Source organism: Arvicanthis niloticus, chromosome 21 (genome assembly GCF_011762505.2).
Source record: "Arvicanthis niloticus isolate mArvNil1 chromosome 21, mArvNil1.pat.X, whole genome shotgun sequence".
NCBI lineage: Eukaryota > Metazoa > Chordata > Mammalia > Rodentia > Muridae > Arvicanthis > Arvicanthis niloticus.
The window spans coordinates 27,927,704-27,945,827 of NC_047678.1; the positions used below are offsets into that span (position 1 = coordinate 27,927,704).

The 18,124-nt window shown below is 41.9% G+C and overlaps 1 protein-coding gene across 3 annotated transcripts in view; it reads right to left on the minus strand.

Annotated features, from left to right (window-relative positions):
- Window positions 1–1,225: 1,225 nt before the first annotated feature.
- Rbm5 (RNA binding motif protein 5) overlaps window positions 1,226–18,124 on the minus strand; it is a 29,495-nt gene continuing 12,596 nt past the window's right edge. For 2 of the 3 annotated variants that reach the window (XM_034484619.2, XM_034484620.1), the window contains exons 7-25: window positions 17,814–17,897; window positions 16,959–17,019; window positions 15,625–15,690; window positions 15,208–15,368; window positions 13,869–13,966; window positions 13,026–13,113; window positions 12,785–12,862; window positions 12,630–12,702; window positions 11,308–11,393; window positions 10,850–10,934; window positions 10,550–10,641; window positions 6,738–6,899; window positions 5,730–5,879; window positions 5,578–5,649; window positions 4,827–5,006; window positions 4,477–4,551; window positions 3,415–3,512; window positions 3,206–3,335; window positions 1,226–1,816 (exon numbers count right to left, since the gene is read on the minus strand). In XM_034484619.2, the coding sequence (XP_034340510.1) occupies window positions 1,691–1,816; window positions 3,206–3,335; window positions 3,415–3,512; window positions 4,477–4,551; window positions 4,827–5,006; window positions 5,578–5,649; window positions 5,730–5,879; window positions 6,738–6,899; window positions 10,550–10,641; window positions 10,850–10,934; window positions 11,308–11,393; window positions 12,630–12,702; window positions 12,785–12,862; window positions 13,026–13,113; window positions 13,869–13,966; window positions 15,208–15,368; window positions 15,625–15,690; window positions 16,959–17,019; window positions 17,814–17,897 (1,965 nt within the window). In that variant the 3' untranslated portion in view covers window positions 1,226–1,690. The remainder of the gene's footprint in view (window positions 1,817–3,205; window positions 3,336–3,414; window positions 3,513–4,476; window positions 4,552–4,826; window positions 5,007–5,577; window positions 5,650–5,729; window positions 5,880–6,737; window positions 6,900–10,549; window positions 10,642–10,849; window positions 10,935–11,307; window positions 11,394–12,629; window positions 12,703–12,784; window positions 12,863–13,025; window positions 13,114–13,868; window positions 13,967–15,207; window positions 15,369–15,624; window positions 15,691–16,958; window positions 17,020–17,813; window positions 17,898–18,124) is intronic. The other variant, XM_034484621.2, reaches the window with a different exon arrangement.

The following is an 18,124-nucleotide window of genomic DNA, read 5'->3' on the forward strand; positions in this document are numbered from 1 at the left end:
TATCCCAGCTGTGTGAGGTCCATGCCTACCCTAACATAGAGTACCTTCCCTGACAACATCACATCAGTGGAGTTTAAAGCAATTTCACATTGGCTGTTGGAGCACCTGTCTGAGTTTGACACCCACATACTTTCTGCCCACCTGTGGTGGTACAACCACAGTTCTGGCACCTGAGAGGCAAAGGCAGGAGGATCTTTGTGAGTTCAAGTCCAGCCTAGTCTACATAGGGATTTCCAGGAAAGCCAGGGCTATATAAACTGGTCCCCTCCTCCCTAGTCAAATCAAATGAAGTAACAACCTGGAGAGACAGATCAACAAGCAAGCACTGGCTGCTCTTACAAAAAACCTGAATTTGATTTCCAATATCCACATGAGGGCTCCCAGGGGATCTGCCATTACTTCTGGTATACAGGTACAGACATGCAGATATAAGAGTGACATTTCTTATGCACTAGGCCCTAAGATCAACTACCATCACATTTAAGTCTTTTTGCCCTCGTGTCAAGGACGGAAGCCCCATAAATGTGCCACAGCCTCCCTGCAGGTGAAGAGTGCTGGGGCTGAGTGTTGGCACTTCCATTCCAGCAAAGTAAAAGGTTTTATTTGAACCACTGTCAAGGCAGGGAGGAGGAGCATGCCCATAAAGGCAGCACTCTGGAGGCCAAGGCAGGAAGAGCACAAGTTCAAGGCTAGCCTGGGTTACATAGTGAGACTGAGAATAAACAGGGACTGGAGACGGCTCAGCGGTTTAGAGCACTTGTTCTCCCCTGAGGATCCACACTTGATTCCCAACGCCCACTTGGCAGTTCATAGCTTCACTTTCAACACCCTCTTGTGGCTTCTGTGGGTGCCAACATGCACATATGCACAGACATTATGTAAATACACATAGATGTAAAATTTTAAATTTTTTTAAAATCGAAGAGCAAAAACAAAGGGAGGTTCTATTTTGATGCGCACTAACCTGGTCACGTACTCTCTGTCCTGGTAGGTTTAGAATCTGAATACAGAGACAGAAGCAGTCCCATCCATGCTTAGGAACTGAAGTAGAGGGAGCCAAAAGATTACCACAAGTACCAAACTAGCCTGGGCTATACAATGAGTCTCTTAAGACTAGCCTGTGTTTTATAAGCCATCTCAAGAAACCCCAAATACAAAGAAAAACCACAGCTCTGACCGGCTCAACAGCCTTTACCACCCATTCTCTCAATAAAGACACAGGAAACCCATTTTTGAAGGTATTTCTTTTGTAAAGGAGCCAGACGTGGCAGCTAGACTGAAAATCTTCCAAAATTCTGTACAAATGTGTAATATACAAATATACACAAGGCTATTGCCAAGAAAAGACATAACAACAATAAATGACAGTGGTGGCTTTGGTGTTGACAACCACTCTGAGCTTCTCAAGCCCCCAGGAAGCAGGGACACAACACAGGCTACAACATGTAAAACACATTACATTTACACTATGTACACCTTAGTATAAAAAGCCCATTGTCCCCTCTGTCCACAAACCCTCAGGTTTACCCAATAACCCACATTTGGGAGCTCATTTAAGGTAGGAGAACCCCTCAGAATGAAGTGGTTCACCCTAAAACTATTAATAGCACAAGGCATGCCCTTAGAGACAGGCAGTAAGAGCAACTGAGGAGATGGCTTGCTCCCTGTGCTCAGCATTGCTTCCCCAGTCTCACTCCATCTCAGTGAACCGGGCGAACATGGCTTTCCGAACAGCATCTTTGTAGGAATCGGCACCTGACAACCCATATGCACTGCCTTTGGCTCCTAAGCCAGCTCCTTTTAGCCGGACTTGAGCCTAGGGAAACAAAAAGATTGTTAGCAGCAGGTAAGCAGGGTATGGATTGCACCCACTTCTTATCCTACCCACAACACTGAACAAAACTATCCACAGAGAGCACACAAGGGCTGACACTGGACCTGGAGGCACTTTTAAGGACTGGGGCGATAAAAATGACTAAGAAAATAAACTCACTCATACCCTTGAATGCCTATTCAGTGAACATTCCTGGCTAGTAAGGACTCTAAAAACATTTTGCTGAGGCCCAGGAAAGGTAATTATAGGTACAAATTCCAACTGGATGGATAATGCCAATAAAACTCACAGGCACTGGGAAAACATGTTTGCGTAAAATAAAAAGAAAAGCTTGACAATGGTTGTGCCCCAGGGCACGGTGGGGCAGTCTCTGGTACAGTTCCTGTCTTGCTTGGCCAACAGGTCTGAGTCTCTGAGCCCAGGGCTGTCACAATTTGGGCTCTGACAAATTGAGTGATTTTTTTTTTCTAAATTTAAATTTAAGATGAGTGAGTTGGCGTGGGTAGGTTTAAGACAGGGTCTCACTAAATTGACCAGCTAGGCCTTGGGATCCTCCTGTCTCAGTCTGCCAAAAAACAACTAGGCCTGTACCACCGTATCTGCCTTAATTTTTTTAAAAAAACTGAAAAACTAGTGTCTCTGTGTAGGGGATGTATGGCATGGTGCACACATATTAGAGGACAACACTGTAAAGATGACTGGTTCTCTTCTAGTTTTATGGAGGTTCTGGGGACCTAACTCAAGTTGCTAGGCTTCCCTTGTCGAGCCATCTTGTTGGTCCTGGAATATTTTAATTATCCACTCATTTTTATGTCTATGAATATTTTGCCGAATGTCTATGCACCATGTGTATACAGTGTCTATGGAGGCCAGAGGAGGGAGTCAAAAAACCAGAACTGGAATAACAGACTCCTAAGTGGGTGTAAGGCACTGAACCTGGGTCCTCTGCAAGAACAGCAAGCACTCTCAACTGATAAACTCTCTCTCCAAATTTTAATTTTTAAACAAGGACACTAGGGCTACGGCACATGCCTTTAGTTTCAGCACTCTCTAGGCAGGGGCATATAAATCTCTGAGTTTGATTTCAGCCTGGTCTATATAGTGATATAGTGAGTTCTGGAAAAATTATGCGTACATGGGGGGGAGGAGGGGACAAACAGACATAGGGGACAGGGGCACGTGGACAGGTTTGGAGAGGGTATACTGGATGGGGACCCTATCTCAAAACAAAATAAAACAACTCCCTCTCAAAAGCAAAAGAACACAATGCAGGAGATGAAGAAAGGGATTCAGGGAAAGTATGCCTTTTCCTAATACCCTGCAAACCTGCACACCCAGCACCCATGAATGTCAGTCAGAGCCTACACTTACCTCAATGGGAGCAGTGATGCCTTGACACTTTCTTCCTAGGCCTGAGCCTTCCCGCCAGCCCATAGCCTGCAGCATCTTGTTGCCAATGTTACTGTGGTCAATGCCATCTTTGGTGGGCTGCTCGTAATTCCTGCCAGTGGCAAACACACAGTTACTTAAAACAGCCAGAGCCCTATCTAATGAACTGGAAAATGGTGCACATCACATACACAGTGCCAGCATCAAACTGCTTCTTGCGCTTGGGCTCTGGGGGCTCTGGAATTCCATATTTCTCTCGTCTTTCTGCTGCTCGATCTCGGTATTTCATCTGTATAAAAAACAATAAGAAGATAAGGTAGGAGTTCCCTCATTTCAGCTTTCAATAGTCTTAAACATGCAGACGTTAACCTACAGTACCCTTTAACCTGGAGCCTGACTATTTAGTGTGGACTTCAATACCAAATTCCTGTTTTTTCTTTACCACTCTTGGTCTCATTGCTTGTTATTGTCCTAACAATGAAGAGGCCAGAACTACCCATCCCCAGGGAGCATCATTTGGACAGGTCTACTTTCAGAAACAGAGAAGTGTTAAAGAGGCTTCCTGAGACCCAACCAGCAAGACCCAGAGACCTGGCACTATAATCAATGGGGAAAGCAAAAGTGTTGAGTACAGACACCTCAGATTTATCCTGGGGCAAGAAACTTCTAAATTATTTTTAATGTATAGGCCTCTATATGCATTTACAATTCTATCTGGCCTTCTCTCATCAACCATAATCCCACAGGCATGACAGACTAATAATAATAAAAAAAAACCTTTGTTCTTGGCTCCATTTATCATTTGCAGCCCACTCTTCCCTTCTATATGACTGGGAAATCATCACATGCTTTCCTGTCTTCAGTGCCTCAGTTGAAGCTTCACCACTCAAAGCATTTATTAGCAGGATAAACAAGGAAACAGATTTTTTTTTTTCCAGAATAAAAGCCACCATGGGGCTCACAAAGCATAGGCTAGTCCAGGCTACATGAGATATAATGGCTGGATGACAAGTGTTTCTGATACACCCTTCCACTTTGCTTAGGAACCTGGAATTAAATACTACACATAAAAGGAAAATAAGAGACTGGTGTGGTAGTATAGGCCTATAGTGGCAGCTACTTGGAAGACATGAGGCCAAGATGTCAGGGCCAACCTGTGAATATAACAAGACTCCATCTAAACAAACAAAATGGAAAGTATTAAAGGCAGTTATGTCAGGATTCTCATCCAAACACAGTATCCACGTATTCACCTCTCTTTCCCTCAGCTCCAAGGCTTCCAACTCCTGCTCACTCAGCCTGGATCTTCGGTAGATGTCCATATTTTGCTATTACAAAAAAGTTTACAGATCCATTTAGAATTCAGACCACTTTAATATGAAATGTCATAACATTAGTACTTTGTTTTATATTCTGGTAAAATCTCAATACACCACAGTATCCAAACTAAATCCTGGGGTGTGTGTGTGAAGACACAATGATTTTCTTAACTCCTACAACACCAGGTACCTATGCAACAGAAGGTTATTTACTGAACCTTCACCACAGTCATCACTCCCACCATTAAATTCCCTCCCCAGTAAACTTTGAGAAACAAGGCCACCTTGTGTAAATCGGAGAGCTGCTGGTGCCTGACCAGGGCATCTTTGTTTGGGAACTGTCGTCGGCACAACAGGCAGGCCATCTTCTTCCAGTCAGCTAGTTTCTCTTCCTCACTCTCAAGTCTCTCTACCAGCTCCTCCTCATTGTCACTGTCACCACTGTAAGCAGCAACCAGACCTCTCTGGGGACAAAATGACAATGGGTCACTGGAAATTCCACAGATAAAACAGCACCAAAATGTGAGAGAATCTCCATTGCTCTGTGCTGTCTTTTAGTAGTAAAGAACGCTTCATCAACTGTATGGAACAGCCTTCTAGAACCAACCCATGGAGCCCAAGAAGTGATTTCTTAGACGACTTGTTTTCAAACCACTGACCATGCATAAAAACTCCAAACACAACAATGGATCAGAGCAATGGCCCAGCTGGCCCAGTATCTATCAAGGAAAGTAAGTTTTCGCTTTGTCCTAATTTTCTTTCCAGACCATTAAAAATCCTATTTACAAATGCCTCGAAAGCCAATTTACTTAGCTTAGGGATTCAGGCTTCATTCATCGGTCCATCTCACCTGACCTCAGGCACAGAAAACAAAGCCCTCAATGTGGATTCTATATGCCAAAGCTGTTCCAAATACCCACTGACAGAGAAAAGTATCCCATTTAAAGAGGGAACTGCATTAGCCAAGATGTAGCAGAGATTCAAAGTGGGACATAAACCACACAGCTGGTTAAAACACAGGTGGTACTTCCTTACTTTAAGGGGATTTTCTTCATCTCCATTTCGCACCAATTCAGGGATGAGTTGCTGCCTTTCAGCTAAGGCTCCCTGGAAAAGAGAACAAGCCATAAGCCTCAAATGTTACACAGACAGCCATTACGAAGTGTGGCTACTCCTGTTACCATTACCTTCTTCTCAAAAAGAGCAAAGCCAGCATCTGCTGCAGCAGATTCTCTTCTTTCTTCTTCTCTCAATGAACTGACAGGTTGAAAGCTGTTTTTAAAATTTTCTTTCTGCTTATTTAAACTCTTAGCCCAGCGTTCCATGTCTTTGGCAATCTAGTATCAAACAACAAACACCATCAAAAAAAAAAACACTTACTTCTCTGTAATTTAACAACAAATAACCTAACAAGAATCTTACGTTGTGTACAAGTGCAGTACCTGCAGAGGCCAGGAAAGCATGTCATATTCCCTGGAGCCAGAGTGACAGATGGAAGATGCCCAACAGAAGTGCTGGGATTCAAACTCGGTTTGTCTACAAGAGTGCTATGTGCAGCTGAACTATCTCCCTGTGCCTAGATTTTTAAATTTGGATTGTGAGGACTGCACTCATGCTGTGCAGAAAGCACTTTACTGACAGAACTATCTCCCTAGCCGCCTGTCTTACTATTTTTTTAAACAGGGGTTCATGTAGTCTTAAGTCACTAGGGCTTTGCAAGTTTTCTTGTTTTTCTTTCAGGAGACCAGGCTCAGCACTTGAAATGCCAGACAAGTATTCTACTTTGGGCTACATTTCTTGCCCAACCTAGTTTTTGATTTTTATGGATTCAATGTCAGGTAACTGAACATACTAGGCAAGTACTCTACCACTGAGTTGTATTACCAGTGGTTTATTTACTTTGAGACGGGATTTTACTAAGGTGCTGGTGGGAGAAAAATAAATGAAAGGAGGAAGGAAGGAAGGAAGGAAGGAAGGAAGGAAGGAAGGAAGGAAGGAAGAGAGAAAAAAAAAAAAAACCCATATTGGCTCTAAACTTGTGAGCATCTTAGGTTGCTTCATTACAGGCCTGTACCAACAGGACCATTAGCCTAGTTTTTAAGAATCCAAATAAAACTGACTTAAGTGTTATAAGCCAAAAATGAAGAATTAGGTTGCTTTAACTAAGGAACCATGGTGTCCTTGAAAGTTCATACCTGTTGAGCTGTTTTGCTCTTGGGCTTTTCTTTCTTCTCCTTTCCCTCTTTTGTGGAAGGCAGGCCAGCCTGCTGGTTAGAGCTAGACTCTGCAGCTGGCACATAGGTCTCCTTCTCTCCATCCCAGTACAAGTACTGCTGTGTTAAGGAATTATAGTAGTACTACAAGAAAAAAAAATAAAAGAATGTGCAATGATTACAGATTTGCTGATAAAGGTTTTTGTGGTGGTGAGGATTAGTCCTAAGGCAATACATATGTTATATAGCTGCTCTACCACTGGCTATACCTCAAGTCCTGTTATGTTAAACTTAAATTTATTATGTCAACAGTAATGCATGTCTGTAATTCTAGCACTCAGGAGCCTTAGACAAGAGGAATGCAAATGTAAAGTCAGTTTGGGCTATAGAGTTGAGAACTTACCTTAAAAACAAAACAAAACCCCACATTGTCTGGTCTGGACACCTGTCTGTAAACCTAGTATTATATTTGGGAGGTGGGAGCAGCAGGGAGGATCAGGATTTCATTCTCAGGTACAAAGGGAATTTTAAGCCAGACACTTTTCAACACAGTTGGCAAAAAAGCAAAAACAAAATACACCTAGGACTAGTGTTATATTTCCTGCTTAGAAGTAACTCAGAACACCTTGGAATGCATGAGGATAAACCAGCTAGTAAAGTATAAAACGTCTAGAAAAAGTAGAATATGATTGATTTCTTCTCAAGAATCTAGGAGGTTTTTTATTTATTTATTTAAAAATAAAACAGGATCTTGGAGCTGGAGAGGTGGTTCGGTGGTTAGGAACAGGGGCTAATTTTCCAGGGGATCTGGGTTTGATTCACAGCAACAACATGGTAGCTCATAACCATCTGTAACTCCAGTTCCAGGGGATCCAACTCCCTCTCTTTTAGCTTCTTCAAGCACTGACTACTAGGTACTCAAGTATACATGGAAGCAAAATACCCATAATAAAATAAATTTAAGAATTAAAACAGGATCTTACCTAGCTGTGCTTATACTTAATGTGTACAAGAGGCTACCCTGAGCTTCCTCATCCTCCTGCTTCGACCTCAGAAACCTGGGACGGTAGGCACGTGCTACACCGGGTTTATTTAGTCGTTTCTGAGACAGGGCCTGGCTGCCCTAGAACTTACTATGTAGACCAGGCTAGTCTTCTGAACTCAGAGACCCACCAGCTTCTGTCTAGGATATGTGTGCTACCATACCTTGCCTAAATCATATTTAGTATGTATGTGTCCCTTTGGTTGCTGTCACAGACAACTTGTAGGAGCTAGTTTTCTTCTACCATCTGAGTTCTGGGTCAGCAGGTTTGGTAGCAAGGGCCTTTAACTATTCTACTAGCTGGGTCCTCTACGATGTCTCTTACAGAGAAAGGAACTGTGGGACTGTCACATCTAAGGCTGAATGAGGGAGAATTGCCATGAAGATGTCAGATTGAACAAATGACGAAAGTGAACGAACAAGAAGCTAGGCACACAGGCAGGTAGCATATTGTTTCTTCACACTTCCCTCTCAGAAACCACAGGCACTCAACGTCACCTTCCTGCTAACTGTACTTGCCATGTTGTGCTATATATACAGTTCCCAGGTGTATGTATTTATGGAGTGTTAAAGCTGCTTTCCCTCCTTAAGTTATAGACCCCAAAATAAAATACTCCCTGGACATGCTACACCCATCCTCAAGAATACACAGGATGCTGAGTAAAGAGGCCAAACACAAAGACCACAGTGTCTGAGTCCATTTATAACAGGTAAATTCAGAGACAAAAACATCTATTAGTTTTTGTGAGTTTTTTTTTGGGGGGGAAGTGTTGGGGGATGTGGGAGGCAGGGGCAGAAGAAGGGGAGTAAGATAAAAATGTTCTGTAGATTAGAGGTGCTAGCTGCTAACAAAATGACTACACTAAAATTCACCAAATTATATATTCTGATTAAAATGGTAAATTTTATTTCAATGGCGGGCGGGGTGGAGGAACCTACCTAGAATTTAAAGTTTCTAGCTGGGCCGTTTCTATTTTTTTTCTTAGAATAAATCTGGTTTTTTTTTTTTTTAATTCTTCTCTCATATATTATACCCACCAAAATTTCTTTAAAGATTTTATTTGGGGCTGGAGACATGGCTCAGCGGTTAAGAGCACCAACTGCTCTTCCAGAGGTCCTGAGTTCAATTCCCAGCAACCACATGGTGGCTCACAACCATCTGTAATGGGATCTGATGCCCACTTCTAGTGTGTCTGAAGAAAGCAATGGTGTACCCATAAATAAATAAACAAATAAATAAATCTTTAAAAAAAAAGATTTTATTTGTATTAGTTATAGTCATGTGTGTGCAGATGTTTGTATCTGCATGTGGACATGTGAGTTTGATAACGGCTCTGGATACTCTGGATGGGAGGCTGCAGATGGTGTGAGCAGCCATGAGTGTGTTCCAGGAACCAAAATCAAGGTCCTCTGGAAAAACATCAACTGCTGAGCTTTGAGATATCATCCACGTAGCCCTTGAGCTTCTGATATTCCTGCTTCTACTTCCTGAGTGCTGGATTACATGTGTGTGCCATCATGCTTGGCACAAAAATCTTCCCTTTTTTTCTTGTTTTTGAGACAAGGCCTGACTTTGTAGCCCATGGCTGCCTAGAATTTGCCATGTAGATTGGGGTCCAACTCATAGCCTTTCTCTACCCACCAAGTACTGGGATTATTAAAGGTTTGTATCACTACTCCTTCTGTAGATCAGGCTGTTCTGGAACTCAGTGACCACCTGCCTCTGTTCCTAACTGCTGGCTGGGATCAAGGTTGTGCGCCACTACCACTCAGCTAGCACAAAATCTTAATTTGACAAAACTTTCTCTAAAAATAGAATCAAAATATTGGATGCTGAAGGGGGAGGGTATTAATTGGCAACAAGCATGCTATGCACATACGTTGGGAATGTTCTTAGTGGGGTGTGTGTGTATGTGTGTATGCATTGTAAAATTCAACTCCTGGCATCCATAGGTAACCATCTATTTTAACTCCAATCCCAGGGAATCTATCGCCCTAGTGTAACCTCAATGGATACTGTTCACACAGAGTGAACAGATATAAACATAGGTTAAACACACACAAAATAACCTAAACTCAAATACAGTCACATCTCATACACTTTTATGCATATGTACAATATACCTCAAAACATTGGGGGAAAAAAAACCCACAAAAAACCTATTATATGTGTAAGAGTATTTTGCTTGAATGTATACACATGCTCCATGTTAGTGCCTGGTGCCCACAGAGGCCACAAGAGGGCATCAAATACCTAGAGCTGGAAGGATGGGCAGTGTGAACGGCCATGTTGGTGCTGGGATTTGAATAGGGAATAGGTTTGTACAAGGATAGCACGTAATGTTAACCACTAAGCCCATTCCCTAGCTCACCTCAGAACATTTATCAGTACTACATACAGCATGTATGTGTGATGTGTGAATGAGGCATGCATATGCCAGTCAGAGAACAACTTGGGGAGGTGGCTTTCTTCTGCCACTCTCAGTTCTAGGGATCAAAATCAGTTGTCAGGCTTGCATGGCCAGCACTTTTACCCATAGAGGTATCTCATTGGGACTATAAGCATTTGTTAACCTTAAATCCTGAAATGAAAATTATTCATTGGTAGACATGAAGAAATTAATAAAAGAAAAATCTTACAACTTATCTGGATTGCACAATCCTTTTAGGGAATATTTCATCTCACGCCCTGTAAAAGTATTCAGCAAAACCAGTTTTTTCTAGTGATATGAAGGAGGGAAATAGCACTTACCTGTGAGTTAGGGTCATAGTAGAGCCCTGTTGTAGGATCGTAATAATATCCTGAAGATTCATCATATTGATAAGTAGACGTGTCAGGTACTGCTGCAAACACAAGACCCAGCCAGTCACTCCAGGTGAGAAACCTGACATCAGTCTCTAAGCCAGTGAGCTACAGCAGGCCTTATTATTCCTTCTTCACATTCCCAACTGTCCCTCTGATACCCATTTCAAAGGGAGAAGAACTTTATTAACAACAAAGGCAAAAATTATGACCTTCCAACTGTCAAAGAGTCCCATGAGGTTGGCTTACCATACTTTGTACCAGGAACTACACCAGTAGGGGAAGCAGCTGGGGCCTGTGTACTTGTGCTAGTGCTAGGCTGTGCTTCCTCAGTCTGGAAAGAACATTAGCTTCAATGTAATTTCAACTGTAAAGCCTCTTAAGAGAACTAAGTCACTGCAATCATCTAGGAGGAAGGACTCCCCTGACAGACACACGCTCTGCAGCAAGGATCTAGGGCAGCTCTGTAACAAGAGACATGCTGACAACTTTCTATAGGTCAAGTGGAAGCATTTACAAAGTATAAATATGACCTGCTTGGTACTTTATATTTAAAACACATACACATACATGTAATAATTTTTAAAAACCTAATGAAAAAATTAGGTAAAATATATGTAATTAGTGAATCCTGGCTCATATACCAGGAAAGGGTAATAGCAACACAGCAACAAAGCTATCAATTCTGTATTTAAGAGCAAGATTACCGGAGAGCCAGGTGGGTTGGCAGTCTGATTATATAGCTGGGGGCTCTGGGACACTACAGCTGCTGAGGTGGTAGTCACGGTGGTGCCTGGTGATAAACACAGGGTTAGATAGAGCTATAGCATGAACTCCAGCACAACTGTTCATTTTAGCCTTCACTTTGTAAGTGGTTTCCTTCCTTCCTTCCTTCCTTCCTTCCTTCCTTCCTTCCTTCCTTCCTTCCTTCCTTCCTTCCTTCCTTTCTTTCTTTTTGTTTTTTCGAGACAGGGTTTCTCTGTGTAGTCCTGGCTGTCCTGGAACTCACTCTGTAGACCAGGCTGGCCTCGAACTCAGAAATCCGCCTGCCTCTGCCTCCTAAGTGCTGGGATTAAAGGCGTGGGCCACCACCGCCCGGCCTTGTAAGTGGTTTCTATCTCTCTTTTTTTGGGGGGTGGTGGTGGTGGGGAATTAGGGTTTAGTTTAAATGGTGGCCTCAAACTCATGAATCCTCTGTCTGGGATGTAAGTTCGAGGCCAGCTTGGTCTACAGAGTGAGTTCCAGGACAGTCAGGGCAACACAGAGAAACCCTGCCTCAAAAAAACAAAACTTTTACATTCCATATTATGGTTAAGAAAGGAAGAGAAGCAAAAATCTGTATATTTGGGCTAAGAAAAGATTTGACTCCTCAGACTTCATTATAGTCGTAGAAGAAAAGCTAAAGCAACCTCTTTTTTCTGTGACAGCCTCATGTAGCACAGGCTAATCTGGAACTTGCCATGACTCCACCTTCTGTGTACGCAGTGCTGGGGATCTGGCCCAGGCTCCACGTATGCCGCACACTTCGTGGGCCACACACCCAGCTACATAGCCATCATATCTAACTGCTCTAGTTCCCTGCCACCCACCCCCAGACATCATCTATTTGTGTAGTCCTAGAATTCACTCTCTAGGTAAGGCTGGCCTCTGCCTATAGAGTGCTGGGATTAAAGGTGTGAGCCACCACACCAGCTACCAACATTCTCTTGCTGTGGCGCTGCTGGTGGGTGTCTGGGTGTTGCTATAGGGCCACATACTCTCTGCTGAAACAACTGTGGTCACTCAAGATTCAACATGGGGTGGGGAACACAGCTGAACAAGAAGTCTCCAAGAACAGAGTTAATCATTTCATTGTCTCTAAGTTGTATTGAGTCAGTGCACACAATTGTTTACTGGACTTTTGGGCTATAACGATAGTCTTCAGCATGCCCTCTCAATTCTTGCAAGCATATGGACTTGTAGCTTTGGGTCTAGTTAATATTTCTTTTTGTTACTTAAACAAAGGCACAACAGAGATGATGCTTATTACCTGATGTAGCTGATGTATCAGACTCCAGTCCTCCAGCTTGTTGCTGATAAAACTGCTGGTAATCCTGTGAGTACTGAGGGAAAGCCCACCATTAAGAGCTGCTATTTTAGCATAGTCTATAGATTAGAAGTTGAATGCTAGCTAAGTTCACCTACTTGAGTATACTGTGTATAGCCATCCTGGCCTGGCTGCATATAACTGTAGTCAACACTGCCTCCTTCACCGCTCTGAGACTGTAGAATATCAAAAGGAAACGAACCAAAGATAAAATTAGTAGACAATAAATAAAGATGTCAGAAAGCAACCCCTAAAAACATTTCAGCAAGCAAGCTTATGTTGAGCACAATAAGAAAAGCCACCATCTTAAGGAAAAAGACCCTTTCTTATCGCTCTCACCTGAGTGGATGACCACTGAGCAGCAGCAATGGCTGTACTAGCTACAGAGAAGGCGCTGACACGGTTACCATCTGGAAGGACCAAGTCTCTGAAATCACAAAGATGTAATATCATGTGATTCTCTCTGTATGTCTAAAGTTTGTGCTTCCACTATGCCAAGTTCATTCCAGCCTTTGGGGCTGGGGGAAGGCATGTGTCTCAAATGCTAATAGGGTTGAATTTCCTAAGGAGGAGGAACTTTGTAAACCTTGGTGGATGTCACTGATCTACTTTATAAGTGATCCGATAAGGTATGTGTTAGATGATTAGTGATACTAGAGAAGGAAACTTCGTGTACTGTACATGCGAAGGTATGAAGGTGTGCTCACTATATGTGGAGACCAGCGGCTAACACACGGTGTCTGCTTCTCATTCTCTACCTTATTTTTTGAGACAGGGTGTACCAGGATCTCCTTGTCTCTACCTCAGCACTGAGGTTACAGTTAAGGCAAGTGCTGTGCCTACTAAACCATTTCCAGGCTCTAAACAAAGGATACTTACAGCATCAGACAGTAATGTGATATATTAGCATGCTGTCCTGCAAGCTAAGGATTATCTGGACAGGTTTGCATTACACTGTTTGAGTTTGAATAGAATGTGTTTTCAATCCATATGCTGAAACCATTATTAACTGGTGAAAGAGGACTGGAAGGATAAACCCTAAGAGATGACAATCTTCTCCCTCTTGGTCTACCCAGGGAAATCCTGTTGACATTATGGAGCTGAGGGACAACTGGCAAACATCCTTATATAGTAAATATGTAGCTGTTAAGAGTTTAACATAAGGACAATGACAGCACTCACTTTCTGGCACTTTTTGCAAAATCAACTCCAATAGTTTTCCCATCAATTTTCAATGGAGGATGGAGACTCTGTAATATCTGAAGCAGTTGAGAGGCGTCCTGAAGGAGAAAATGAGGAAAAAGAATTAAAGGCATAATTAAATACTGCCCTGCCACCTACTCTATGTCAGAAATACAGCTTTCCATTTAGAAAGAAAAAGGAAAGAAGAGAGAAAGAGAGAGAAGAAGAGATAGAGAGAAAGAGAGAGAGAGAGAAAAAAAAAGAGGTAGTAATTTCTTAACCTGCTTCTGGACATAAAAAAGAACTGGCTGCTCTTCCAGAGTATCCAGGTTCTATTCCCAGCACCTACATGGCAGCTCACAACCATCTACAACTTCAGTTCCAGGTGACCCAAATATGTATGTGTTGCACGAGCCTAGGAAATGAAATTATCTTCCTGTACCATACAGGGAAAGTTGCCTACTTTGCTCAAGTTCTTTGTCACTGCCTACCTCACTACTACTACGGAGTTACTATGGCCTAAGAACTACACACAGGGTTTCTCCATGTAGCCCTGGCTGTCCTGGAACTCACTCTGTAGACCAGGCTGGCCTCGAACTCAGAAATCCGCCTGCCTCTGCCTCCCAAGTGCTGGGATTAAAGGCATGCGCCACCACCGCCTGGCTAGACATAGTTCTTAAAGCCCTCTTCTGGTGTATAGGCATATATGCAGGCAGAATACTGTATATAATAAATAAATCTTAAAAAAATTATTTTATGTATAAGTGTTGCTGTCTTCATAAGATTCCATATTCACTCCATTGTGAGCTACTGTGTGATTGTTAGGAATTGAACTCAGGACCTCTGGAAGTGGTGTTCTCAATCTCCAAACATCTGAGCCATTCATCTCTCCAGGTTTTGTACTTTGGTGGTAGGGCTTAAACCCAGAGCCCTGTACACTTTGCCACTAAACAACTCAGCATTAAAATGAACATTAAAAAAAAAAAAAAAAAAAAAAAAAAAAAAAAAAAAGACTTATTTTCACTTTATATGTATGTAGATATGTATGAGTGCACATGGGTGTCTGCAAAGGCTAAAGAGGCTAGATGGAGTCACAGGTGGTTGTTAAGACACCTAAAAGGTCCTAGGAACTGAACTTAGGTCTATGGGAAGAGCAACAAACACTCAATAACTGAGCTATCACTCTAGCCTGCAGATTTTTGTTTAAAAAGAAGATTTGGCTGCAGGCTATACTTAACTGCCCAGACTACTACTGCCCTCTTAACATGATATTTTTTTCAAAAAAGAAGAAAAAGGGGACAGGGGGGATGAACTCTGAAAGCTCAATGGAGAACCTCACCATTGCAGAAGACAGCTGCACAAATGCAAAGCCTCTGTTCTGTTGTGTCTGTTTGTCTTTTATGAGGCGAATGTTATTGACAGCTAAGGAAGCATAGGGAGACAGTGCTGTCATGATGGAATCCACCACAGTGTGCGGAGCTATGTTCCGAAGAATGATTGCTGTTGGTAAATGAGAAAAATAACAATTAAGCTTTCTCACCATCAATGCTTTTTAAAGGCAGGTTTACAGGCAAAAATATACATTTTTATAGGTTCTGGTATATTTTTCACCCTGATAGACTAAGAAAATTCCAAAGATCAATCTTCTGCAGGGCAAACTAAAGCTATGCATGCCCATTTTACGAATGCAAGGGACCTGAGCTGGCTGAGAGGTCAACTTTGAACATCAAAGTCAAAGGGTCATGTTTGAACTCACTGTCACAGTAGTAATCCACGGACTGAACAGACTCTGTTGTTCCTGGGGGTACTTCCTGTTCAGAGTCTAGGAGCAAAGGAGATTCAAATGAAGACAAACAAACAAGCCCCACTTCTTTCTTTTCATGGCCGTTGGGGTATGTGTGTCAAATCAAGGTCTCTTGTGCATGCTTGGCAGGAGCTCTGCCAGTGAAATATTCATCTTCATCTCCCCAAAGCATTTTCTTTTTGTTTCCAATAGTCTTAACATGGTCTTAATACATAGCCCAGACAAGTCTTGAACTCTTGGTAATCCTATCTCAGTTTCCTGAGAATTGTGAGGATTAGAGACATGAACCACCATTCCCATCTCCAAAATATTTTTTAACAAAGAAATACATTATAACTTCTGAAGTACTTATGTATGACATAGTTTCATGTAGCCAAGGTTGGTAACAAACTTGCTATATAGTTGAGGATGACCTGGATTCTAGATCATCCTGCTTTCATCTCCTGAGAGCCAACCCTTTTTACTTTAAGCATATCTAGCAGACGCTTTTTAAAACAACATTGGTGGTGGTGGTGGTCTTTGTATGGTCTGTGCACATGCTCATTCACATGTGTATGTATGTGTATGTGTGTAGGAAGAAGTCCATGTCTGGGGTTTCTACTGCTTATCTTATCTTTTGACAAGGTTTTTCAATCACTTTGAGCTGACCTATTTGCAAGCTGGCCAGAGTACCAGGGACTGCCCTGTCCCACCTCTCCAGCACTACAATTACAATTATGTCAACACGCCCTGCCTAATTTTTCTTTTTAAATTTTGTCAGTGTGGAGGTTCTGAACTCAGGTCCTCAAACTTATACAGAAAATGCTTCAGCTACTGAACCATCTCCCATTCTCTGCCTGCTACCATTTTTTGATAATCTTCCTATGTAACTTAGGTCACCTTGAAACCTACTATTTATTTAGCCCATCCTGGCTTTGAACTTTTTATTTTAATTCAGCTGAAGTGTGAGACACCATGCTATTTTAAGAAACCCGTGGCTATACTCATAATTCTGACAGCTAATACGGAATGCACCTACTGGGCCAGTGGGAGATATGTATTAAACTATGTATTAAACAAAAGCAGATGTAGCATGCAAACCAGGCGAACAGCACCTTAATTTTGGAAAAGAATTTTCTGTTCTTTCACAATCAGCGTCAGCATCTACTTAGCCCAAGGTAAAAAGAGTTCCGTTATTATGTAAGTTCCTAATTTAAATATCCTAGAAATCTACATTTTTTTCCTCCGTTTTATAAGCAGTAAGTCAGGTTTAATTGCATTTTCCAAACAGCTGAATCCACGCTTACCAAACTTGTCTGCTCCACATCGGAAGCATTTTAGTCTTTTCCTGAAATTGTTAAGGCAGCACTGGAAAAAAAAAAGTTTTATCTGTAATTATTTCTTACATTAGTCCAGGCTTTCTAGTCATCATGTGGGTTAGAGCATTGAGACCTCAGGTAACTCAACAACTAAATATAAAAGCAAAAACTGCTACTATGTATCCTAGACAAAGGGCATGCGCCTAACATTTTAACATGTTACACCCTGTGAATTCTTCCAAGAAAAACACTGTAATTTGAAGTAGGATTCCACTTTCACCAAGATGAGGTCTTTTGAAGCAGCCACTGACAAAAGCTCTTTCTTATATAAGAGCAGTAAATGGACTGTCATACATACAGACACAATGTAACATGAACAGGAACTGTCCCATATCAGACTCATGCATACATAGTGAGTACTCTCAAAATATTAAGACTCAACAATCAAGTTCAAAATTCAGCACTGTGACAGGAGCACTACTACTGTACACCAAAGTTCTAAGGGATGTTTGTTAATACAAGAGGGTAATATAAGAGGGCATGTCAAAAGCTGAGACCTTGAAAATTCTATAATCCACAAAGTGAAGCACATCTGAAAATCTTAATTGAAACTCTAGGTTAGAATCCTAGATCTCCATAAAACAAAAACTCTACAGAGAGTCCCGGGATCCTGCCCTCTAATGTCAGCACAGGAAGACCAGAGAAAAGTCAGGAAACACATAGACTTCTGATACAAGCCAGTCATTATTCTAATTTTCTTGTTAAAATATCAAACAAATGGAGGAGAAAAACTTAGTGTATTTAATTAGTATATTTAATTTGGGAAGAAGAATATATGCTTACCTTGTTACAAAGCCAATCTTCAAACTTAGGTCTGGGATTGCTATAATGCATTGCAATGTGCTTTCCTTGGATCACCAATTTTTTCTGTAAAAAAAAGAAGCAATTAGTTATTCCCATTGTGAGAAACATGTGTCCATTTTCCCAGGGCAGAGCACACTTCGGAAAAATCAGTGCTCTGGAATTAAATGGACAACATACGGGGAAGACCAACCACCGCCACCTATACTCTGCCCATCCAATGCTTCAGATAGGCAGTAAGAGAATGGGATTCGGAGTAAAGGTAAACGGAGTCAGGGAATGCTGAGAAAGCT